This window comes from Anastrepha ludens, chromosome 3 (genome assembly GCF_028408465.1).
Source record: "Anastrepha ludens isolate Willacy chromosome 3, idAnaLude1.1, whole genome shotgun sequence".
Lineage (NCBI taxonomy): Eukaryota > Metazoa > Arthropoda > Insecta > Diptera > Tephritidae > Anastrepha > Anastrepha ludens.
Window position 1 is genome coordinate 125,969,573 of NC_071499.1, and position 27,479 is coordinate 125,997,051.

At 33.8% G+C, this 27,479-nt stretch overlaps 1 protein-coding gene across 5 annotated transcripts in view; it reads right to left on the reverse strand.

Annotated features, from left to right (window-relative positions):
* Nucleotides 1–4,422: 4,422 nt before the first annotated feature.
* LOC128859054 (ELAV-like protein 2) overlaps nucleotides 4,423–27,479 on the reverse strand; it is a 100,441-nt gene continuing 77,384 nt past the window's right edge. For 2 of the 5 annotated variants that reach the window (XM_054095738.1, XM_054095739.1), the window contains 6 exons: nucleotides 21,716–23,278; nucleotides 20,542–20,586; nucleotides 20,149–20,409; nucleotides 19,610–19,853; nucleotides 18,735–18,779; nucleotides 4,423–13,173 (listed from right to left, as the gene is read on the reverse strand). In XM_054095738.1, the coding sequence (XP_053951713.1) occupies nucleotides 12,849–13,173; nucleotides 18,735–18,779; nucleotides 19,610–19,853; nucleotides 20,149–20,409; nucleotides 20,542–20,586; nucleotides 21,716–21,914 (1,119 nt within the window). In that variant the 5' untranslated portion in view covers nucleotides 21,915–23,278 and the 3' untranslated portion in view covers nucleotides 4,423–12,848. The remainder of the gene's footprint in view (nucleotides 13,174–18,734; nucleotides 18,780–19,609; nucleotides 19,854–20,148; nucleotides 20,410–20,541; nucleotides 20,587–21,715; nucleotides 23,279–27,479) is intronic. The other 3 variants (XM_054095740.1, XM_054095742.1, XM_054095741.1) reach the window with 3 other exon arrangements.

Genomic DNA, 27,479 nt, shown 5'->3' on the forward strand with positions numbered 1-27,479 from the left:
AACCGACTCACCAATTGCTTTAAACGTCGCCAGCGACATTTTTTTCTTTGTTCCAAATGCTACCAGCTAGCGATATGAGTACTTTGTTGCCGTTTTGGACTTTAGTGACAAGGTGACCCTCAAAATTGTGGCGTTGTTAATGGTCCGTGTGGGTGTGTCATCGACTTTTACTCTTAACTGCAGTTTAACCTCTTTCATTCAGGTGGTAAACAGGGTCGCCGTGCATTTAGTGGAGGGAAGCTGGAGATTCCTTGTAATGAAAAAGCGAGAAAGTCTGACGAGATAAACGTTCACTTTGGCCCAACGCTATTATCGAACAATAGCCAGCCTTGGAGACCAGTAAATCTCCTCTCGAGTTCGGAAAATTGGAAAATCTTCGAAATATATATGATGAAAAGAAAGAGGAAAGGACACCATCCTATGGCACTCCCGAATTTATCCTCCATCATTCTTTATTTAATAGAATAGACGCAACTTGCATCTCTGATCCGTAAAAGCTTAGAACTCTTATTTTTCTTGCATTTCTGCCAAAAATAAAAACGAATTTCGTTTATTGACTCAACGCATTCTTAGTTTTACCGTCGCTTGTGCGCCCGGTAGCAAATGTTTGCAGTAAACTAATTGTTTCCGATCGGGTGGATGTAAGAAATTCAAGTACGAAAATGAAGCGTCAATATTTATTCAGTAGCAGGATTAGTGGCTATGAAAAATAATCTTACCCGCACACTTTATGCCAGTTCTAAGAGCCGAATGGATACAAAAACTCCGGCTCTAAAAGTATTCGATGTGGTATCAGCTGGTGGTAGCAGAAGAAGAAGCTAAAGCTGTCAAGCAAACCTTGAAATCTATCATCAACGGGTGGGGCCTTCAGTTATAGTGAAAAACGAAATTGAGCTAGTCACTTCGGCTGTCACGCCATTGGGTACTCGGCAGCAAAATTCTACCCGCTTATTTCACGCCTATTCACACACTCGTATAATCAGTCGTTGTTCAGATGGCAACGAAGCAACACAAGCATAGGCGGCCGTAAATCACCAACACAATCTCAGTTTTTTCGTAGACAAACCGCTGTTATCACCCCAGTTACGTCACAGATTTTTGCTGGCCACCCGATTTGGCGGACATGAGAAATTTAGCAAAATGTAAAATATTTTCGAAATTATTTCCGCTCCCACTTCCGCCTAGTTTTATGCTCCTGTAGAGATAACGCAAATTAGTCTCTATCCCAGCTGGATCTCACTTATTTCTCTTTTCCATAAAACACATTTTTAATTTTAGAGTTGTTTTATTATTTTTTTTTTTGGTTTGTTTTTTTTGTTTTGTATTTATGAAAGAGCAAAAGATTGTAGAACAAAACTAATACATAAAATACAAATACATAATAATTATACATTCATATAATTCATATATATATATATAGTAAAATTGTTAATAATTTATATGTAATCATATATATATATAAGTGTATATATATATTTCATGCTCTTCATTGGTTGCATTCGAGTCAAGTTTTTTGTTGATTTCTTTACTTGTTTGCTTCCTTTTTCTCTCGCAATTGTATATAGGTAAGTATTTATGTGTATAAGTGTGTATATGTGTTTGTATATTTTTGTTTGTATGCGCATATATGTACTTATGCATATGTGTGTGTAAGTGTTTTATATTTATGCGTTTATGTTGCTCACAACTTTTCTTTGTTCGTGTAAGTGATTTTCGGCGATTGGTCACTCACGAAGAGCGCATTCTGTTGAATATAGGGAGATTGAGAAATAGAAAGAGAAGAAGAGATAGCGAGAAAATGAAAGAGAGAAATAAAAAGCAAGTGAAGTCCTAGAAGTGAGTTAGCTGAATAGTTTAAAAAAGTGCAGTCCATATTCGTCCTCCATTGCTGTCACGATTTCCACTAACAGCCGCCACTTCTCAGCCAACAAGCTCCCTGCAGGGCGCATTTCTCGCCATCAACTTAGTTTTAAACTATTCATGCTTGCTTCTACTCTCTGTTCCCACTTTTTAATAACTCTTGCTCTACTCTCATTCCACACTTTCCACTTCCGCCACTGTCTATTTACTCACGATCGCTTTCTCTTTTCTTCTCTCGCCATCACTCGCTTCTCTTTTTTTCGTCCAACAGCCGCAAGCTCGCTTTGTGTGTGTTAGTTAGTTTATATTGCTTTTTTTAGCTTCTTGCATGTATATGTAGCTTCGTTTATTGCAATGACTCATGCTGCTTACAGTCTCCCATCTGCATCTCAATCGTGTAATACATTCATACATTTTCCATGCTCCTCCTCTCTCATCATTACTATTTGTTTTTGTTATCTTTTCCTTTTGTTTGTTTTTGTTTTTGCTTTGCTTTGAGTCCACATTTATATTATTATTTCTTTAACAAATATCCATATGATTACTTTCCATTACTTGCATTATTTATGTTTTAGTTTTGTTGTTGTTGTTATTATTCATATGTGACTTACTGATGCGTTAGGTAGTTTCTTTGTTCTTTCCTCTATTACATTTTTAGATTTTAGTATGGCGATGGAGCAAGACGGTTTGCTTATATAAGTATGTAATAATAACTAGAAATATAATTACAAAGTAATGCAGTAAGTAATTGTAATTGTAATTACGGTTACACAAATACTCAAATACAAGTGATACATTAAAACTAATATGATATTAATACATAAGTGTGCGTGTGGTTAGTAAATAATAGCATTACAAAGTAATCGAAAGTAATGCAAGCGCATTAGCGTTACCGTCTAGTAGCATTACAATAATTATAAGTTAATTGAGCGTTTCACATACATGCTGGCAGCATTCGTACGTGTAACGACGTCACGCAATGTAATGCAATGCGCAGTAATTGGTATTTGGGATAATGCCAGTTGGTAGTGCATGTATTTCGCAGCATTTTGTTGTTGTTTCATTAAGACTTAAAAGTGCTTAATAAGCATATTCGTAGTACTTGGTTCGAATTTAATGAATACAATTACAATACGCACTTATTGTAGTTACAAACAATTTTCAATTAGTCAATTATAGTTAAAGTATATTTTGTTTAGTAATAAATTACAATTAAGTATAAGTATAAATGGTTTTTTTTGTTTTTGTTTTCTTTTTCAATATATGAGCATACATGCTTAAAACACAAACAGTTAATAACTAGTACATGTATTTATTAATATTTTTAGCATAAATAATTAGTTAGGTAATCGTTAAGGTAATTATTTAAGAAATAAGTGGTAATTAAAGTAAGCTTTGAATTTATTTTAGCATAACTTGTGGCGGCTAAACGCCTGACATACAACTGATTTGACTATACGGTAATTAGTATGGTAATTCAAGTAATTAATTGGTAATTAATTAGTAATTTATAAGTAATCGCGTGCAGACTTAAGCAGTTACATAATGTAAAAAAATAACTGAGCGTAGGGAGTAAGCGCGCCATGTAATTTTGTTAGCTTTCTCGCACACTTTCGCCTCTTTCGAAAGCCTACAGTGCATAGCTCTTCTTCTTTCATCTTTTCCCTTTCGCACACACTTCTTTTGTCTAATTCGCTCCATCGTACGGCACGTTCTCGTTCACCAACGCGCTTTCATTGCTCCGTCTGCAACTTCTGCTTACGCTAACGTATTCGCTATGCGTCTCCTCTCTTGCACTCTGCACTTAAGCGCAGCCCAGCACTTTTCAACCAGCAGTTAGTTAAGAGAGTTTTTCTAATAAACATTGAAATATTTTCTAAGAACCCATGTGTTGGGTGGGGGGAACACAAATACAAGTACAAGTACCATTATAAATACATTATATGTGTATGTATATATCTATATATATTTGTAAATGTTTACGTGAATAGTGTTGCCACCTGTTTGACAGCTTTCGCTTTCTGCTTGTTTTTCTCTTTCCTTTCATTTCACTTGCTTTAATATTTTCTTTAGTTTACTTTGCATTGTTATTTTGCTTTTGAACATTTAAGAGAAACATGAAACTATTTTGTAAGTATGTTTTGCGAGTAAATCATAGTTTATAGTAAATATTATTTAATTTTAATTATTTATTTAATATAAGTTTGCTACTATGTATATATATTTTTTTAAATTTATTTTTAAATAGCTGATTTGTTTGTTCTTAAGCGCAAAATTACTGGTTTCATAAATCAGCACGCCGCTGTAGCAGCGCACAAATTACGGCTCTTGCAATTTTGCGCACTAAATCTCTTAATACCTACACATATATAAACTCCTACTCTCTGATTTACTTAAATGTTATTTCTCTCTCTCTGCTATTTGGGTCTCACATTTTTTGTAATGATGTAATTTCTCACATTGAATGTAAATATTTATGCGTAAAAATTTACTATATATGAAAAATCAGTGTTCTTATTTAGAAAATTCTTGATTTTTTTCATAAAAGGTGTATTTTTATGATATATATTTATTTATTTTTTTTTTTTGGTTTTTTGCAAACTAACGGTATAGTTTTTAATGCTTTTTTACTGCATTTCTACCACATCTACTGCTTTTTTCATTAAATATGTTTTCCATTAAATTTTTACTTTGATGTCTTCTAATATTAAACACTTACTTTGCTAATATCTTAAAAATTTTGGAAGCTGATTTCAGTTTTTGGGTTTTACGAAATTTCGTGTACTTTCACACTTTCTTTAACATTTCAAAAAATTTCCTGTTTTCTTGGTTAATTCGTATAATTTACTTTTTTTTCTATAATATTCTGAAATTCTGCTACGCTTTTGTGGGTTGCTATGTACTGTTGTAAAATAGTAATATTTTTTTGTTTAATTTATTTGCATAATTCTTGCTTCGTTTCAGTACCAGTGTGAATTTTTGCTAAGTGGGATTTTTTGGTGTCGGTTTCAGTACAGTTTTTTTGGTACGGTATATTTTACGGGTTTACGGTTGCCTTAGTACTTTTTTCTTTAATATATGGTAGCGCTTGGATTACAACGTTTGGCGTACGGTTTAAAGTATGTACCTTAGTTTGCATGGATGTGTATTACTCATATGTGTGTGTATGTAGATTTTACGTACATACATTTTTTATTCAACTTTTTTTATAAATGCATTTTTTGTGGCCTTTGCTTTCGCTCTTTCCTTACTCACTTTCTCGCCTTATTGCGCTCACACACATATACAATTTCAGTTTTTACCTTAATATTCGTATGGCTTGCATTTTAAAATATGATTTTTCTTTTTTCAAAAAAATTGTTATTAAATGTTTTTTAATTATTTTTTATTACAAAAAATTTGCGCTAATTCCTTCAGATCGCTTGTTGCATGAGTGACTTTGTTGTTGCATGTTATAGGTAGACTTGGATACATGTCGAGGGTGCATGCCCTGTTAGGGCAGGTATGAAGTTGGTTTGCGTCTGCGCTAATGCGCAGGGTTTGCATGCAATTGCGAGTTTCTCTCATAAGTCAGGTTGATTAGAAAACTTTCGAGATACAGCGGAAGAAACATAACGAGCGGATATGTAGAAAAACCGAACACTTTCGAACAAAGACATACATATACTCCTTGGTTCGCAACTTTACTAGCTTCAAAACTACACACAACCAGTTGTTGTTAGCAGCTTTTCAAGCTCTGCCTGCTCTGATCTGCCCTGCTCTGCTCTGCTTTGCTTTGCTCTACTCTGCTTTCATCGCTCTTTCACCCTTTGCTGTTATTTCGAAACTGGTTCTCACTGATTATCTCAGTTGGAAAAAAGCTCATTTGATTTCGTTGTAATTTTTTTATTATTTAAGTCAATGTCTTATGTAAGCAGTTACTCAAAAATGTTTTTGAGCATCTAGACTTCTCTTCAAACTCTGAATATTTGGAACTCTGAAACCTTTCATTGTTTATTTATCGCCTTTATTTATAGCCTCTACTCTTCCGCTTCTTCTATGCAAACCTCTCTCTCTCTCGCAACTTTGACTCGATTTATTTCTTAAGCTTTCTTCCGTTTTTTACAAATTCCCTCCCTCTGTATGCTCTGCCTCACTCCATTTATTGCTCGTCTATGTAAACCTCTCTCTCGCAACTTTTACTAGACTCCTTTCTAAAGCTTTCTGCCGTTTTCCCTGCCTCTGCGTCCTCCGCTACGCTCCATTTAATTCTCCTATTTGCGAACCATCTTCACTCTACTGCTGCTACTTCTCTCACCACTCATTCTCTTCTTACATTTTTTCTCATTTCGCGCATCTTCGCGTATTTTGGAGTCCTCGTATTACCTGCTACTTCGCTTGCCTTCCATTCTCTCCTTTATAATATTCCAGCTTTCTTAACTCTATCCGTGCGTCGACTCCCTGCCCTACTTATCACCAACCCTCCTCATTTCCTTCACTTCCTCATTTCCACGTCAATTGTTTCATCTATCCCATTACCCCTCCTATTTGAGTACATTTATTTTCCATACCTTATGATTTCATTCTCAGCCCTCCCAATAACTCCGTTTACAATTTCATGTTCTTTATCTCAAAACTCTTCGATCTGTCCGCTCCTCTTTCATATCTTCTCCATTCTCAGTAAAGCTTTCAAACATTTTGTTGACTCTTTTCATCGTACTTTCATTCTCTCTTCCATGCTCCTTATTGAGCTAGCCAACTTCCGTACCTACCCGTCAGTGTACACAACCCCAGACACGCCCTTTTTATTGATTTTTGTATGTGTGTTTATAATTTTCGATATAAGTTTATTTTTATGCTACTACATTTACACATGTCTCCATGCGGTGTTGCCAATTTTCACTACACTTTCAATTGATATTTTTTGGCTGATTTTTAGATAGTGAGTTTGAGGAGTTTTTAGATTTTTATTCCCCTAAAGATTCTTTGCAAATTATATCCCTTTTCCCCTATAGGGTGCCTCAGAAAATATATGCAATTTGCTTGACTACTCGCATTCGAATTCATTGTAATGAGTTTTCGCACTAGTTATGTAGTATTTGGTTACATTTATAGGTATACTTGTAAGAGTATGTGGGTGTACCTTGTTTTCTAGTATGTAGAAGTAGCACATTGAATGTTTTACATTTACTATATGATGCAGATAGATATTAAATTTTTAAATTTTTGTCCAAGTTGTATGCTTTGAATAATTTTATTTTGTGCGCATGTGTTTTTTCGTGTGTGGGTGTGTGTCTGTCAGAGTATGTGTGTGCCCAATCATTTCTTCGCAAACAATTAAACATCGCATCTGCATTAACCGTTATGTAATATTTTTGTTGCTTATACTTGATTACATTTGGTTTTTTTTGTTCTATTTCAACATTTATTACATAAAATACATGCATATGAATCTATGATATACAGCGAGCTTAGGTAAAAACACGCTTTCGCTCTTAGGTATGGTGCCCAAAAGATCGCAATGCATTTACGTTATACAAGTAAATACGCATAAGTTCTATGTATGTATGAGTATGTGATTATAAATATGTGTTCGCGTTTGATCGTCTTGCTTGAGCATGCAGTGGTGATGGCGGCGGCGAGTTAACTGCTAAGAGAAGCAGAAGGAGGTGTACAAATTGTTGGTGGTACTTCGCTTACTTCAACACCCTGCTTATTTCTCTTCTATCGCGCACTCATTGTAGAGCTCACCTACAATGCTCTCTCATGCATGCCAATCTCTGCTTCTCACCTTTCCATTCATTCGTTCCTACTAAATTCTCTTGCTGGCTCTGCTCATCACTTATTCCCCCTTCTTGGCACTCACTTTCTGTATTCTACATCTTATTTACTCTGTTCTGGAAGCCTCTTCTTCTAAAAGGCCCCTTCTGTTTGCTCCTCGCCTCTTACGCACCTCAGTATATGCTTTTTTAGAAGCAAATCTTGGCACTCACTTTCTGCATTCTTCATCTCATACATTATCTTCTGTAGGCCTCTTCTTGAGAAAGCCTCCTCTTCTACAAGTCTACTTCTGTTTGCTCCTCGCCTCTTACGCACCTGAGTATATTCTCTTTTTAGCAGCAACTCCTTGAACCACCTTCTTCTCTACATGCTCGCCCGTAATCGTCTTTTATATGTATCAAATTTTGCGCTTCATGAACTATGGTTTTTTTTAGATTCTAGGTTTTATTCAAACTATGTGTTGCCATCCTTAAGTTAAAACTTTTTAATGCGTTGTTGCCAAATTTCATACATTTTTTTCTCGATATTTTCTCACCTACTTTGCAATTTTTTGGCTTGTTCTATTTATTTTGTAATCTTCTGCGGTAATTTTTTGTCCTACTGCTAGTATTTGCACTTAGCTTCGTTTTTATGTATGTGTGTGTTTTTTACGAAATTCCTCAACCTCCAAAAATATTGCCATTAGTTGTTTTTGTTCGATTTTGTTTTAGGTTTCCTTATTGCAGTTGCCCGCCTGCTGCTTTCAGCTATTTTTCTACACTGTAACTATTTCTTCTTCTACTCTCCTTATTTTGCGCTCACTTAACCCTCAACTACTACACTCCCTCTCTCTTTCCATTTCAGCCTTTTCACTTTTAGCTAACTATTTTCTTTCTGTACTTTTTCCTGCTACCGCTTTGAACACTTTTTTGCTTTTACTTGCTGCTGAGTAGCTTGCTCTTCTTTCACTCAGCTAAAAAACATGCAATATTTTAAATAGCTTGTTGTTGCTGCTATTCTGTTGCGTTATTTTTTAAATGCCTTTCACATCTCTCTCTTTTTGATTTCAAATAAAAATCTTCGTTTTTCAGTACTTTGCTTTTATCAGTTTCAGTTAGCCTTTAGCTTTCCATATATTCTCTCTTCGCTCCCTACTGCATGTAAGCTCTCCTAGCGAATTCTTCTCACTCTTAGGGCTTTCCGATACTAACTATCTTGGCTCTCTTCTGAGCTCCTCATTTTTTTTTTGTGAATTTTCTCGATTTTTTATTAAATTTCACTATATTTAAAATTTTTTTAATAATATTCAAAGTTGGTGTTTTGGTTTTGACATCATTTTGGTCTTATCGCCATGCTTCACTTAAATGTTTTTTATAAATTTTCCACTTATTATCGCTAATTAGTAATTTATACTCAATTATATAAACGTATAATTTAAATAATTTTATAATTTCTCTTAGTTTTTTGTGCTCTCATACGTTGACTATGGTTTTTCACATTTTACTCATATTGGTTTTGATATAACATTGATTTTGTAATAATTTTATATTAATATTTTTCGTACACATTTCTACTACTTAATTTTCATTAGTAAGCGTGAAGAGACAACTAAAAAAATCTATAGAAAACATACATTAATATTTTCGACTATTTAATAATTTTGTTAGATATCTCTTTTAATTAAAATTACTGCTTATTGTTTACACATTTACTTTGTAATAAGTGTTAGTGATAGAAAGTGTAGAGTAAGAAGGGTAAGTAAATCAATTTAACAACACAAAATTTAACCTACACTACACCAGTACTATCAATTTCAGCAGATGAGCACTTGAGGCAGGGAAGAAGAGAAAGAGAGAGAGTAAAAAATTCAATACATACATGAGTAAAAAATTCAATTGAGTGCTGCTCACACAGTTCTAAGCTCAACGAAGGTACTTGAACAGCAGATCGCATATCTGCGAAATTTTCATTATCTTCCTGAGCTTAGAGTTGACTAAGCTTTTGTTATGCAGATACATTGCAAATGAACCAAAGTTCACTAAGCGAAAAAGAACGCTTATGAAAAATGGAGCAGCTGATTCTAAGCCTACGCACTTTCGACAACTTGAGGTTGTCTCAGCTCAGCTTATGTAACTCAACAACATAGCCGAGAGCTTGTCACTACAGCTCCATTCCCCGTGCATATATGGAGAACTTACATACTCACATACTTCAATCGCACACTCATACATTTCAGATTTGCTTGCGTAAACATACTTACATATTACCTGCACAAAGCGCCTTTGATTTTTATCTCAAGCTACTTTCCCTCATTGTCGCTCTACTCAATCTTGCGCCTGCCAACTACTTTAGTTTTACAATAATTCTCACATTAACGTTAGGTTAATCATGAAATATGCTCACCAGTTGCGCTATTCGAGTAATCCACACAACTGTTCGGTGTATATTTCATATCGAGAACCCCACTCTCCAGCCATTTACAGTTAATGTGTGCTTTTAAAATATGTCATTCCCAACTAAACACAGCTACTGCATTCTCTCCATCTCTCACTATCTCTCTTATTTTCTCTCCCTCTCTCTCTCTCCCCTTCTCTCTCTCTCGCCTCAGCCTTAACGCCATACCTTACTAGCCATCTCACCGTAGCATTACTTGGTTGGGCCCAAAGGCACATCTACAAGGTAGCAGTGGTGGAGCAAAAACCACAATGGCGTGCATTTTGTTGCTACTTGAAACCTCTAAATGTCAACCTCGAAATGTGAAATTTGTCAGTGGCGCGTATTTTGTTGAAGTTTTGTGATCAGCAGGCCATAGCTCTTTAAGTATGCTGGTCTAGACAACAACCAACAAGGTAAAGGATGAACAAAGTTTGACAATTTAGAGAACTGATTCAATTATAAAAAAGTCGAATCAGCTGTTCAACTGTTACTACCTTGGTGATGGGCTTTGGTTGAGCTTGCGTTTCGTTGAAGCCTCTACGTGATGGTTACAACGTAAGCCCTTCCTTCCCCTCTCTCTAAATCTCTCTCTTCATTTTCAAATCTGCTACATTCACGCTACGAGCCGCTACTCTTACAAAGCTTTCTTCTGCCCATGGTGAAAAGACTTTTAGAGGTGTACTACCTAGCACACTGTTATGCGGCTCTGAGCGAATTTGACAGATATGCCGACGTCGTTCGTTTTGTGTTTCACTAAGCTAAAGCTAAATTTTGTGAAACGGAAAACGAAGGATGTAGAATCCAAAGTTCCCCTAAAACAATTCAACGAACAAATCTAGTAACTATCATCCTTGATTTCTGCCTACTAGTTAAGCCGAACATTGCAGCTTTTGCGTAGTAGTAGCTATGGTGCACGATATTCCTGATTTTCTCCAACTCTCTCTCACTTTCACCCTCTCTCTACCTCTCCCTCTCTTTCTTCACACTCAAGTCTTCTTCGCTCACGCCATGCTCCACTACTTTCACCTTGCCTACTTAACCATTCAGAGTATCATATCGTTGACTTAGCATACGCTACGTCTCGCTCTCGTCTTTGCGCACAACGATATGCTCGACCGCTCTAATTATACCCGCTTAGCCAATTAATGCATCGCATTGCCACCTTCATGTAATTTGCACTCGGTTTTAAAATTTCAAATAATTCACACATTTATTTAGATAATTTCATGGCAATATCAATTAATAAATTTATAATAATAATAATAAATTTAATAATAGCAAATAGCTTCTTTTTTTTTACTTATGTAATGAATGTATATTTTTATTTGCGGTATTTTATACTGTTATATTAGGTTTTTATGCTGTAAAATATGCGTTTCTGTTGCTTTTATTTGTGTGTGTTTGTGAGTATTCTTTTATTTTGTTCTTATTTTTCGTTTTCTTTTCATTAATGTTTATGTTTCATGCAATAATTAATATGAATTTATAATACTTTTATTTTTTCAAGTTTTTCTCAGCTTTTGTTACTACGAAATTAATAAATTAATTAATTACGAAAATCCATAAATATATATTATAGACAAATACAAATACAAATACAATTTAATTAAGTACAATGCAATTAGTTTAAAAAGGTTTACAAGTGTGACTAAGTATTTTGTTTAAATAAATTTTGCTTAAATATTTTCCACATAATAATTTATAGTTATTTAATTATAATAGTTAATAATAAGTAATAAATATTAATATATGTATGTATATAAGTAGTTATACGATGAGTTTGAGAATTATTTGTTTTTTTATATTTATTTTTCGCTTTGCTTTCCAGCATTTCGCTTTACTTTATTTTTAATATTTTGTTCTCAGGGTTGATTTTTGCGGAAACTATTTGTGCCAGTGTTGATTTTTGTAGTATTGATATTTATTTAGACCGGTTCTTTCTAGTGCTGTCGTCTGCTTAACGGGGCTTGTTGCAGTGTTGCATTGCCTCTGTCGATGTCTCGCGGCGTTGCCAATTACTCTTCACTTCCGCTCTTTGTGTTTAATTTTGTTTTTTCTTTTTTGGCAAACAGCTCCCTAAGCTTATGGCAAAGCACTATTTTTTAGCTTAAGCTTACTGCTGTGGTTGTCGCTCTCATACTCAACTACTTGCGGCGCTTTTGAACACACAAAAAATATTGCCAAGAAAGCATTTTGTTAGCTAACATTTTTTCGCTTTCCTCTCTCCCTTACTGCCATGTCGTCCAACATACTGTTTTACGGCATCAACGATTTATTCTTATTTTTGCTAACAAATTTTTTAAGTTCAATAGATTTTACAAAACCAAACAATTTTGCAGAAATTATAATTTTTACTAATTTTTTCAATCAATTTTTTTAAATGTTAGTGCGAGCAGCAATAAATGTCAATTTCGTCTCTCAACACACGCATTGGATATTTAATTTCCCTTCTGCTGCGCTCCTCACAACTATGCTTCAGATAGATACATATAATGTAATATATAATTTCTGTAAATTTTTTAAATATTTTTTCATACTTTTAAATGTTTTTATTTATTTATTATTATTATTTTTTTGTTTTGTTTTTTGTTAAGTTGAACTGCGGTGTTTCTTGGTTGATCTCAATTCATTCTTAATTTTTGATCTCAATATTATTTGCTGCTCTTTGTAAGCCGGCTTGTCACACAAAAGTTCTGCTTGTTGTTGTTGCTGCTTGTCTTGCTTTTTCTTTCTTCTTTTTTCTTGCTCTTATTGTTGCTGTTACTTTTGTGTGTGTTGCTGTTGTTGGTTTTCTTTGCAGCACTCAAGCCCACTTAAGCGGTTTTAGTTTTATTTGTCTTAAAGCTAACTTGCAACACCCTGTTGCCGAGTGTATAACCATTGAGTGATTGTATTGCCACAACCGCTTCGTCATAATTCGTCATGGTCACGAAGCCAAAACCCTTGCATTTGCTTGTCTGCAGATCTCGTATTACCTTTACCGATTGGACGGCGCCAAATGGGCCGAATAGCTGCCACAAGACATTCTCCTCCGTTTCGGGTGCGAGGTTGTAGACAAATATACACCAGCCGGAGCCGGTCATTGCGTTGCCCGGCAAAATGGAATTAGCCAAGAGATCACCAGCCAGTGGTGAGTATCTGCGTTGGAGAAAATGTGGAGAAAGAGAAAAAGAGAGAAAAAATTATTCGATATATTGCCAATGAAGTCTCTGATAGTTAGAAAAGAGCGCGTTCTTATTTCTGTAAAGAGCGATTGATAGAAATTAGTTCACATACGAAAACGCGGTCACCGAGAGAGTTCTATTGAGCTGCTACTTTTTTGAGACTAACAAAATAAAAACAAACTGCACAAATATTTGTTGATGCTTGCATTAATGAGCGTCAGCTTTCAGAGCAAAATGCGGTTTGGGCAAGAATTATACATTTTTGAGTAACCTCAGAAGTCTGAAGAGATATTAAAAAATCAGAGCAAGTGAGTCAAATTTTTTTTTATTGAGTATTAATTGTTGTAAAGCTCAGGCTTCGAAAGGCAAACTGGAAATTTTCATTTACAAATGGGAGCACAAAAACCTATTGGAAAAGAAAGGTAATTGGCAAGGCGGATTCATTAAAGGTGGTGGCACTAGGCAAGCAGCAACGTTTTGTACGTTTCATTGTCACGGCAAAGTAGGAAAGAAATTATGAATTCGCTTTGTTTCGTACTGTGCAAATCAGCTGATTTACCAATACGAATTGAGTTCTCTATCATTCTTGGATACCACTTTTTATAGATTCGCCTCAGTAGTTGGTGATATATGACTGTAAATAGAGCGTCAACTCTATAAAAAGAAGCTTTGAATACGCGACAAAGGAAAGGGAACAAAAAGAGTTGTGACCTTTAATAGGTTGTGCAATTGTATTATATTCCCTGGCAATGATTGATGAGCTATATATGGAGCTACAAAAGCTCCCATTCTGTCTCCTTTATTGTTAATTGCAAAAAGGCTCGTATTACTTTGGTGAAGGCACATCTGCAAGGTAGCTTCAGTCGCAATGTACAGAATGCAGAGGTGTGGCCAGCATTAAACCTTTAACCGGCTCTCAGCGACTTAGAAGGATTCAACAGATTGGCTGACGTTTACGAAAAAACTGTAATTGTGTTAGTGATACATGAAAAAAATCAGCACAATTCTCAGTCATGGTACTTCGTTTGAACAACGACTGCTTCTACGAGTATAAAATGGGTGAAAAGAGCGGGCAGCAGAAATTGCTGTCAGAATTTTGCTTCGGATGGTCAATGGCTTCTATCAACGTTGGGTGGGTCAAAGAACTGCTTCCATCCTCGAGTGTGTGACGTCACATTGATACAGTTGCATAAGAGAGATGTGAAAATGCGCACAAGAATGCAATAAGAAGAAGAAATTACACAAACAACACACGGGTAAATTTCACAAGTGCGACGTCACATACACAGCGTTGCTGTCAAATTCGCTCAGAGCAAAGTAGCGGTACCACGATCGACGCCACCTTCCAACTCTTTCCATCGTGGGATGGGTCTGTTTTGTATGCATAGCTCTCACAAACTCTCTTTTTTTCTATTTTCATGCTCTTGGTGGTAACTCTCCTTAACACTTCTGCTCTTATATGTAATCTCCAAAACATTCCTAGTAGGAATTATCTACCTATGGACGTCTTTTTTACTATTTTCTTAAAGCTATGTATAAAACATTTTTTTTTTTTCAATTTGACATCGATTTTTGCATGCCGTTTGGGGAACGTATATTATATAATTTTTTTATTTAATTAAAATATTTTTTTTTTTTTTTTGTAAAATAATTCTTTATATAAAATAAATACAAGTAGTGATTGTAAACAGTAAAACAACAAGAACGTGGAGAGACAGTGATAATAAAACTTAAGTAAAATACTTTTTTTTAATCAATATTTAACTCAACGGGTGGTTTGCTATATTACAATGCCAGAGGATGAAGAATGATGAAATTTTTTTTTCTTAAAATTTTTAAAAAGCCTTTGTTTAGTTTCTATACTTTTTTAGAGTTATCAACAAAAACGACATTGAAACTAAAACTAATACATACGTAAGTAACTCAATGTAGAAACTAAGGCGAGAGCGCGTAAAAATAAAGCAAATAGTGCATGAAAGTAGAAAGCTAAGGGGGCGGAGTTCATAACTAATACAATCATAGCAATTAAAATCTGGCGCCTTATTACTGTTCGTACACTGAAAACAAAAAATTGTAATATTTATAACAGTAAGTTTTTGCTTCATCGACATTTAAAGCAGGCAAATTTTAAATTTTAAACACTATAAATTTCAAAATTTTTTAAATGCAGTTTTTAAATATAGGCTTTTTCGAGTGAGTGAAGTGAGGAACTAAAATTTTTGGAATGAAAAAAATGAAACTTGTAATTAACATTTATTTTATAATTGTTTTACTTCAACTTAGAATAAAAACTAGTAAATTAACGAAAATAATTGTAAGAGACCAAATAATTAACACAGCTAACAATGCATTCCAGCATTTTATTAAAAACTTTTTTATTTCTCTCTTAGCTACTATATTTAAAAACAAGTCGTAATAGAAAATACAACGATTTGACACTAAAAGCCACCAAAATAGAAATCAAGCAAACTGCTTTAATTGCTGTTAATAAAATATGCAACTTAGGACTGCTTTACATTTAAGGTTACGAATAATTAATTTTAAATTCATAAGACAAAACATTTTACGATTAAATTTCAATCTTTTATGTTTTACTTCTTTTGCTTAACGAATTATGTGAGTATAAGATATTTATTAAAATTCTGAGAGGCTGATGTAAATTTTTCAACGAAATGTTTTAATACAATTATTTTAGCGATAAATAATTAGCTGGCTCAGCAACTTAATTGGGTTTTTTGTACGTTTTTGAATTACTAATTTTCGTATTTTATTTTATTAATTTTGTTATTATGTTTTTTGTTTATTAATTAATTAAAAAACAGAAATTTTAAATTTTTTCGTTTTTCTTAATTTTGTTGTTCTAAACAAATGTTGTTTTTACACGAAAAAACATTACAAAATAGTCAAAAAATGAACTAAAATTAACGAAATAACTAAAATTATTAAAATTTTGCTACCGACAAGGGTTTTTGTAATTTAATAATTTTATTTTTATTTTATATAATTGGCACTTACACCCTTTTTGGGTGTTTAGCAGAGGTCTCCTATTTGTGGCGTCGTCTTGCTGTCGTTTCACAAATGGAGGTGTCTGCAGTTTTAAGCCGATTCCGAACAACAGAGGACGTTTTATGGTTTGTTTTATTTTTATTATTTTAGATTAGTTCGCACATAAATTTCTAAATCTATTTCAATTCATTTACGCCATTACAAACAACCGTTATGTGAAGAAAAATGTACAACTTTCATTGTGAACAAGCGCGCGTGGGCATAAGAGTTTGGGTCAAATTAACAAATAAATTCAACACTTTAAAATTTTTATTTTTTTCATTTTAATTTTTTTTTAATTTATGTTGATAATTTTTTACTTTGACATACATTTATTTCTCTTTTTTTATACAGTGCACTTACTCTTCAGCGGACACCTAAGTGACTGAAACAAGTGTCGGCTAAGAGAGGTGTCCGCTTAAAACCGCAATTAGTGGTGCTTTAGCCATAACGTCATAGCCGTACCCATAACCATAGCCAAAATTACCATTAACAGTTAATGTGCAAGCAGATTTAAAGAATCACTTCCCCTAAGTCAATTTATTTTTCGTCGCTCATTTCTAATATTCAAATTTTTATCGCAAGTATCATAACAAATGTAAACTATTTCACAACTGCTTACGGTTACTGGGGAAAAAACCAAAAATTTAATAGATGCATACATACTGCGGTTATGGCCATGGCGTTATGGTGCGGCACCTATAATCGTTTACAGAGATGCCCATTTGTTTGATCAGAACATCTGATTGCTATGGTTGCGGTTATGGCTAAGGTACGGCGCCACTGATTGCAGCGTAAGGAGAGAGTACACTCACATACACTCAAACATTCAGGAAAAATGGGCGAGACAATGTATGTAGCTCTAAACTCATCCTTCTTCGTGACTCCGTAAGCAGCATACATTTGATTTTGTTAATTTCAATTTTCAAAATATTTAATCGGATGAAAACCACGCCCATCAAAAAAATAAATAAATAAATAATTGGCGCGTACACTTCTGTTAGGTGTTGGGCCGAGCTCCTCCTCCTATTTGTGGCGTGCGTCTTGATGTTGTTCCACAAATGAAGGGACCTACAGTTTCAAGCCGACTCCGAACGGCAGATATTTTTATGAGGAGCTTTTTTATGGCAGAAATACACTCGGAGGTTTGCCATTGCCTGCCGAGGGGCGACCGCTATTAGAAAAATGTTTTTATTAATTTTGCTTTCACCGAGATTCGAGCCAACGACCTCTCTGTGAATTCCGAATGGTAATCACGCACCAACCCATTCGGCTACGGCGGCCACCCATCAATGGTTTTCAGAAAATTCAAAAAATTCACAAGTTTTAAATTCCGCTAATGTCGTAGAAAAATTGTATACAAGTACAGGGTGCCAACGAAATGGACGACCACATGAAAAGGCAAGTGGAAGCCAGGTGGACTAACTTGACCACATACAAAACAGCAAAAGTCATGTGTAGAACAAACGACAAAAAACTGACTCCATTCGTACTTACGCTCTCGCGAAAGGAATGCAGAACTATCATAGGTATGCTAACAGGCCACAATCTATTGGCTGCATATGCGTACAATATAGGGATTGCTAACACGGACAAATGCAGAAAATGCAGAGAGGATGTTGAGGAGACTTTAGAACACCTTCTGTGCGCTTGTCCGGCATTATTAAAAACGCGACTAAAATGCCTGGGAGCCCCACTGTTTGAGGATCTGGAAGACGTCTCAAAAGCGGAGCTCCCAGCCCTACTTAGATTCGCCAAAAGCGCTGACATCCTACATGATGTCTACTTCAGGTATTCATAGAGGTCGGTCTCCATCTGGTATCGCTAGGGACCAAAAGGTCTATACGCGGCTTATTGCCAACCAGGCTAACCTAACCTAACCTAACAGGGTGCCGTTTTCAAATTCGGCCGGTCACCCTGTATAAATTAATCTTCACAAATACTAAAAATCTATATTTTTATTTCTTATACATTTTTCTTTTTTCTTGTTATTTTATGATTTTTATTGCGATTTTTTTACGAGTTTAACAAAAATAGGAATTAAAGGAGACTCAGAATTGAAAAAAAAATTGTGGAAAAAATTAAAGGTTAATTACTTAAAGCAAAGAAATTCATTCCAACATTTATTTAAAATATAGCGTAATCTTTCTTTATTTAAGCTACAGATTTCAATTAAATTTGATAAACATTACTAGATAAGATTTGCCAAGCACAATAATTAAGTCTTTCCTGACGATTTTATTTTGTCGTTTTAAGATCTAAGAGAAATATTTTCCATTCAATTTTTGTAATCCATATATTATCTTTAAATACATTTTTTTCAGCAAGGCTTTATTTGCAACATAAATTTTCTTTTGTTTTTGTGAAACTAAAATTGTTTTCCTAATTATGTCGATTCCAAATAAATAAGTTTTTTTCACAAAATTGCAACTCCTTTAACCAAAATTGTATAAAAATATAAATATTTTAATAATAACGAAAATTATTCACCTTTGTAAACCCTTGTTAATGGCTAACATCGGGCTTTTTCCAATGCTAAAAACGAAATCGGCATTTTTGTTCAAATGGTTTTTTTTTTTTGTTTTTGAAATTAAGTAGAAAAAAGAAAAAACGAAAAAGAAGGAAAAATTAAATAAGTACGGTTTTGTTTAAAAAAATTATTAGCAAAAAATTTGCGGTTAGTATGACTGTTGAATTTGTTAAAATTTTTTGGAAATTTAAAATAAGTTTAGAAAAAAAATACTGAAGAAATTTAAGGAATTTTTCGTAAAATCTTTAAAGTTGAAAAATGTGTTCGAAATTATTTCAGGTTTGAATATCTTTGTTTGGAAATAATATTCAGCTAGACGCTGAGTGAAAAATACTTAACAGAAATGCAAAATATAACTAAAAGTAGGTGGGTTCTTTAAACCATTTTCAATATTTCAGCTTGACGTTTAACCTGAGTTAAAATAAATTGCAGAATGTCGCCTCAACAGCTGCCTGGTTGAGAGAATTTGACTGAGCTTTAAGGCTGCGCTAACTAAGTGATGTTTGATTTAACTAAACGCAGAGCTTTGCTAAGGGAAATGTTTTATGAAAATGTTAAAAGGCTATAGCTATTGCTTGGAAATGTAGTGCTAACGGCTCACTGTTTAAAATAGATATACATTTTGGAGTCACTAACTGTATGTGCATACAGTATATCAAATAAGCTTTGGAACTAAAAACTCACGCTTGAGCACCTAAGTGGCTCACTAACCTTATCATACTAAGTATTTAAAAGTTTCTTTTTTTTTATAACAGCTACGACTCCGTGCTTATTTCTGAATTTCTTAATTTAGTGTATTAACTGATTTTCCTTTCCTCCCCTGCATCTCACTTACCTTATACGTCCAGCCGATGGCAGTGCGCCAGCGAGGCGACGCGTAGCGGCAGCCGCTTGTGGTGTCAAATAAGCGGCCAATGGTGGTGGGAGTTGAGCTTTGGCGCTATTGCTGGGGTTATTGGCAAATTTGACAGTTATCGGTTCGGAATAACCTTTGGGCGTTTTGCCATTTAGCTCTTGTATAGCGCGTTCGGCTTCGTTGCGTTGATCGAAACGTATAAAACCGACACCTTTCGATAGACCTGGCGAAAGAAGGGCAAATACGAAAGAACGAAAAGGAAATTAAAAAGTGTGTATAGAACATAATAAAAATCTAAAAATCTCTAAAAGAGACGTCGATGCACTCAAAAAGAACGCTTTTTATATTGTATTTATTTTAACTCGAAGTGAGTCAACTAAATTGAGTACATTGACTATGAACTCATGGTATGTGTATACTTAAATAGTTACTCCATTTTTTTATACCAAGCTTTTGCAAGTGCGAACTGATATTTTTTATATTCTCTCATTTGCTGCCGCCACATCCTTTTTACTTACCAGAAATATTATCACAGAGTATACGAGATGTAATTATCTTGCCATATGATGCGAATAGTGCCTCCAAGTCTGGTTGTGATAGATTTTTGGGAAGACCCGATACATACAAATTAGCACCCTTTATTGATTCCGAGCTTGGACGGGCGTATGATACCTTAATTACTTTATTCTGCAAACGCAAACCATTAAGCGTATTGACGGCCTTTTCAGCATCCTCGGCGCGTACGTAGTTAACAAAACCATAGCCCAAGCTTTGGCCGACTAGATAGGAGGGAGAAGAGCAGAACAATAAGAAAATGTACGCACACAAAAATACACTTAAGTAGGTAAATAGAATAGTTTTCAAATAATTTGACTTTCAGCGTGGTCCATAATCACAGTTATTAAACTTACCTTGCTGTAATGCCGGATTGAGCGCGGTCAAGGAAGCTGGCAACACTGCACATTAGAGAACGAAATATGATTTTAATGCACTTAAGTTGGTTTTTTTAACTAAAATCTAATTTTACGTAAGTTTAGTTTGATTAGATTTTTCGCTGTGACATTCTTTTTAAGTTTTGCTTAAGTTTTTCGTAAGTTTTACTTACTTAGAATCTATTTCTACCGAATTTGAATTAAACAAAGCGTTTTACTTTAAAATTTTCGCAAGATTCTCTTAAGTTTTTCTTAATTATCACTTAAGTATTTCCAAAGTTTTTCGAGGATTAGATGCTTTGATAGATTTCACTTCATTTACTAAGTTATTCCCAAATATCACAGCTTCATAAAAATCGTAATCAAGAGAGTTTTACAATGCGTGCAACATGTTGTTGTTGTTGTAGCAGCTTAGTATGGTTTGTAGCTGCTGCAACATGTTCTGCAATGGTGCTCAAATTTTGCACATGTACTAAATTTATGGTGGCGGAAATGAACTTACAAAAACTTTGAAGTTGTTTCAAGAAGTTATAGAGGTGGCAAAAATCAGAGAGCCGCTAATGAGAGCAGCTAAAAATTGATATAAGTTAGATTCGTTGTAATTTTAGTTTGCACATATGTAAGTTAAACTATTGCGTGTGTTTAAGTTTTTCTTAAGTGTTCCTTAAGTTTTTCTTAAGCTTTTAGTAGAGCTTCGCGCTTTAGTTTTTGCACAAACTCAAATTGTTTATAAAATTTTTTTTTACTTTTTTTTTAAATTTTCCACGTAATTAAGCACTTAAGTTTCATTATTAAAGAAATAAAGATTTAAATGAGCTTCTCTAAAGTTGTATAAAGAGAATATTTCTACAGTTCTCACACAGTTCTCAATTAAACGCTTAAGTATTACTTAAGTTTTCTTTAAATCCTAGCTTGGGATTATTTGCATTAAAGCAAAACTAAAATGATTTGATTTCAAAATTGCAATTTACAATTTCTTTAGGTTTCTTCGAAATTATGCTTAAACGTGGTTATTTAATCTCTCCGTAATTTAATTAAGCTTCCGTTAAGTGCATGCACCTTGCAATCTTAATACAACAACATATACTATAAATACTATTACTTAACTATTACTATAAACTACAAATTTATTAAGAAAAAAGTGAATATTTACCCAAATTACCTGAGGCTTTGTCGCGCACTAGCTTGCAACTCTCCAACTCGCCAATACTCGAGAAGAGCGAACGCATCTCCTCTTGGGTCATGGTTTGTGGCAAATAGTTCACAATCAAGTTGGTGCGCGACTCATCGGAGCTGCCATCGACGGAGCCATTGGCGCTGCCATTCTTTACGATATCCATGGCGTTAGTCATTTTTTTGCCCACTTGTTGTTGCTGTGGCGGCTGTTGTTTCTTAATTGTAGCTACTTGCTTTTGGGGCGTAATTTTGGAAATTACTCTCAACCGCTGTGTGCGCTGGAATGCTAACTAGCTGCTCACTTTCTCTCTGATCCTCTGCTGCAGCTCTCTAACTTTTGCTTACTTTCTCGCCTGCTCGCTTTCTCGCTGTTATCTATCGTTACTACTTAGCGCTTTGTTGCTTTATTTGTATGATTTTTTGTTGCTTAGGAATTAGTCTCACTGCTTGGTTAAACGGCGCTTAAATTTAATTTAATGTAATTATTTTTAAATTTAATTTTTTTTATAAGAGCTTTGATTGCGCTTTGCACAAGTCCCGTTGGAAATTAAGTTAGTAAGTTAGGTTAAGTAAGCTTTCGCTAAAAAATTATGATTACACAAATGGCAAATAGTGTTTGCTTTTTTGTTTTTTTTTTTTTCTTTTCTGTTTTTGACTAGAAGACCTTACACTGTATTATGGAGCTGAGCTTTCGCTGGCTGCCACTTTGAGCTTTCGTGCGATTGGTAGCTTTCGCTCTGCGTTGCTGTTTGGTGTATTGGTTTTAGATCAACTCCGATCGTTCTTCGCTTGTATGTATGTGGTTTATGATTTTTCTTTGCTAAAATTCTTTTAGTAAAATTCTTCTTCAATGATTTTTATTTAGTTGTTGATTTTTTGTGTTTAAGTTAAAAGAGTAAATTTTGCTAATGATTTTTTTTTTCGTTAAGAGTATCTCCTTTGTTTGCAAAGGAATGTTCGTGTGCTGATTTTCCTCTGTGTATGTATTTGGTTTTTGTTTTTTTTTTATTTATTTAAATATATATTTTAATATTTGCTTTTTTATTATTATTGGTATTTTTTATAAAATTGCAAAAATGCAAAAAGACAGCAATATTTATATTTTTATATAATTTATAATATTATTTTTTACTTGCTCTCCTCTCACTAAGATTTTATTTAAAAATTTGCTTTTAAATATGTTATATTAAGTTCTCTTTTTACTCTCTCTTAACTGCTGCTGCTACCGCTGATGCTGTTGCTCTCTTGGTCTGCTGTGCTTTATGGAACATTGGTATTTGTATGTCTCGTTTTTTGTTTTTGTCGTTTGTTATAAACTGCTGTTTTTGTATAAATTTAATATGATTATTCGTTAGCTCCCCTTTACAGATATTTTTGCTCTTCTACTATTTTCATTAGTTTAGTTTAGTTGGTTTTCTTTGGTGGTGTTGATTTGCAAGATCGTTTTCTCCTTTTTCTAGATCTCTTAATTTTACTAACTCTCAAAGTTTTTGTTTCTTTTTGACAACTGCACGATTGCGCTCACGTTGAAATAATCAATCTGCAATGGTAGAATAAGAAAGTAAAGAATAGAGTGAAGTATTATATTAGGGTTTAGGTAAAAGAAAGTGGCAAAGGTAGTGTAATTCCTAATGCTAGAAATAAGGAAAAGCAACCTCTTAAAAGTAGGGCTATTGGTAACTGTAATGGGATTCGTATTGATAAGGGCAATGATAGATTTGTGGTAATGATAATTATAATGGTATGTCAACAATGATAATAGTTAATAATCGTGCTGGTAATGGTAACTGTGATAATATTGTCAATGTTAATCATGTCATTACTGTAATGATTGTTGTAGTCATAATAGTAATTGTAATAGTATTTGGAATGTTAATAGTAATTACAATGTTATAGCGTCTGGTACTGGCGGACTAATGGTAATGGTAAGAAATGTGGTAGTTGAAATGGTAATGGTAATTGAAATTTTAGTAGCAATTGCAATGTTATTACTTATGGTAACGATAGAGTAATGGTAATCGTAAGAAATCGGATAATCATAATGGTAATTAAATTGTCATTGGTTATTGGTTATATGGTAATGAAAAAGTAATGATAATCATAATGCAATGATTTTGATTTTGATAATAATAAAGTAATCGGAATATAACAATTATGTATGGAAATTATGTATTTGCATAAAAATTTCTCATACTCATTCTTCAAAATATTCGCAACCCGTAAGCGGTTTGACGTCTAGCAAAACCACTAGATTTCATTCGAGGTATTTGGGTTATTAATCAAAGTGTACATAAAAAACAGCAGAAAAATCTCTTGAGAGAATCAGTTTACTGTGATGATAACAAAAAAGGATAATCGCGCTTTTGGTAACAAGTGGGGTACGTAGATTCCTATTTTAGAGGCACTATAAACCTTAGCCTGAAAACATTCAGCGCTCTTTTTACCTCCAACTTAGCATAAGTCACCCACCTAAAATTGCCAAAGTTATTCTACTTACGTGAACAGAATTGAGTTTCTACTGCGGAGGCTCTGCCCTTACGGATTTTTATTCGACTCAGTATTTTCTCCATTCTCTTTCCCGTTGTCTGATATCTAATTACTGATTCAATTTAATTAATAATTGATTAAATTGCTTGACAACATGGAAGTGGAAGTAAACGTTCAATCATGACTTTCAAGAAGTGCTCAGTCAGAAAAAGTATGCACTTAGCCATGCATTCATACATACTCCTACCAACAACAACAACACATCATCAGCATCGGCAAGTGTAATGCAACAGTGGAGAAATACCTATTACGCAGTTAAGGTTGCGTGGCGCTCAGTGGGATACTTCACGGCCTCAGATGTCTGATCAAATGAATGGAGAGAGTTTGAGGTGAATACACACAATGAAATTAATACCCACATAGGAATTAGTGCACGTTTGGTTGTGTGCATGCATGCTTACATACATATATGGCTACCCAGCAACATGTCCGGGTTGATGCAATAGCAACCCTTACAAAAATTACTGACTGCGCTTTTGAAGAAGGGCAACCTTTATTTATTTATCTCATTTTTTTCATACCTTTTCCATTTCATTTTTTCCCGTTTCGTGTTTTTGGTTTGCTTTTGTAATCGCCATAAACATATGTGGATTACGACTTTAGCGCCAGTGTTGCCACACAATGCCAGCAGGCAGCGAGCACTTTTGTTTCTTATGCCACGAACACAGTGCACATTGCAAAGTCTTCCTTTGTTGTTTGTTGCATTTTGTTGTTGTTTTCAAAGCATTCTATGCATGTTTGCGCGAATGTATGTAAGTGAAGTATTCCCCTTCAGCGCCGTGCTTTGTGCAATTGCTGGGAAGTAATTCACTAATTCCCAGCTAGAGTGCATTTCATTTGCTTTGTTGGCATTTTTTCCGAGTTTTGCTTTTCGACCCTTTCCTAATAATTTATATGCACAAGTGCTTAGAAAATAGGTTGGTTTTAATTAATTTTGATGCTTATTCCGCAAGGAGAGAGAGAAAAAATTTGGCACAAAAAATTACCAAATTTGGCAATAAGTTAGAAGAAGAAGTGAAATCAAATTGATAAAAATAGAGATCGGTCGATCTTTTTACGAATCGCTAAATATAGTCACAATTTTTTAAATTCACTTCTTAACAAACTAAAAGGCAACTTCACTTTTTTGTGCGTAAGTTTTACTTTAGTACTTAAGTTTTTCATAAGTTCTAGCTTTTGTCATATGATTAATTTCAAATTGAAATAATTTTTTAATGTAGTTATGTAAAACTCGCATAAGTTACCACATACTTGAAGTACATATCTAAGTTTTGGCTGTTTTTAACATCTTTTTTTAATTTAATTTGCAGTTAACTATGTTATTATTTATTACTCATTTATTTTATTTTTTAACATTCCCTGATAGTTCTTAGTTAAGCACTTAAGAAATTCTCTTAAGGGGTTATACGCAGTTATGACTTTCAAAAAATCGATTTTTTTATTGCATTTTTGTAATGTACATATATTCAAAAGGATACGCACGAAATTTGAAGTAGATCTAAGCAATACTTTCGGAGTTATACCTAAATATGTAGAGATGCCTCGGCACGTTTTAAGGTAGGTATTGAAACTTTAAACGTGTTTTTTTCAAAACGGCATTTTTCAAGTCGGTGTACACGATATCTCGAAAACGGCTTGTTTGATTGGTCAACCGTTTTAACTCAATCTTTAAAGATACATTTTCTAGTAATTAATCGTTCCTTTTGTAAATCTGATACTTATTTTCCATTTTATAATCAATTTACGGCCAAATTTTAACGTAAAAATCGAAATCATTTCTTTTACAAGCTGCCATTTTGTGAAAATTCACTATTTTGATTAGCCGAACGATTAATTACTAGATAATCTAATATATTAACAAAATTTGTTTGGTTTTTTGATTTCAGATAATCCAATCCTGAGTTACGATGTACACCATAAATCGTCTTTTTTTAAAGGAGGTTCCAGAAATCGCCTGCAGCGCGCTCTATAATCAACATATTCATAAATAAAAAATTTTGTTACGTTCTTGAAGGATGCTTTTATAACCGCCAAAAATTTTCAAATTAAAATATTCTGAAGTTTGTTCAGGATAAATCCTTGACAACCCGTCTTTTATTTGCTTCATAACTGCGTATAACCCCTTAAGTATGTAAGTTTTCCTTAAGTTTTTACGATTTTAACATAACTATTTTTAAATTTAGATAGTTCTAGAATGCAGTTTTAGGCTAAGCACTTAAGAAAATCTCACTTAAATACGTGACTTTTTAACTTTTTTAAAATTATTGCTTTTAAATTTAGAAAATTTTTAAGAGCAGCTTCCAGCTAGCACTTAAGTACGTAAGTTTGTCTTAAGTTTTTACTTTTGTAAAATTAGAAATAGTCATACAAAATTTAGATAGTTTTAAATGCAGTTTTTAGCTAAGCACTCAAGAAAATCTCGATTTGGTATGTAAGTTTTTCCTAAGTTTATCCTATATTACCATTTTTTCAATTTAGATAGTTTTAAAATGCAGTTGAAAAATCTGGTTGTTTTTAGAGCATAAATAAGCATCCAAGTAATTAAGGTTTTGCAGAATTTAGAATGATTCTTTCCACCGAAATGTAATTTGGATTTAACTGTCTCTCGTATCATTTTATAACTTTATTTATTCATTTTTATCAAAGTACTTAGGTAACACTCACTTGAGTACATAAGATTTTATTAAGTTTTTGCTCGTCTAATAAGACTCCGTTTATTTATATCTTAAATATTCAAGTTTTGCGTTAGTACTTAAGAAGACTTTTCTTTGAACTCTTACATGTACGCTTAGCATGTCACACGTATACCAATATTATGTCCTTTTTTAGGTTATACTCGATCCATATCCTAAAGCTGGTGTTGCAAGTGTGTTTAAGTATTATCGGGCCTTGTTCTATAATAATCTTATAAGAAATAGTTCAGTTCGTTGCATTTTACATAAAAAATATTAAAATTTAGTTGTTTTTAGCAAAAATTTGCTTAAGTTTTACTAAGTATTGCTTAAGTGCCATTTTTTAATTTTAATCAAAAAATTATATTTTAGCGAATTCGCGAGTTTGTTAAGTTAATATCTAAGTACTTTAGTTTGAGTTACTTTTAAAGGCACTTTAGTTTTCCATAAACTTTTAACCCAAAAGTATACTCTAAGTGCAGCAAAAGAGCTGTAGACCTCAGTTAGTGCAAAATATATCAT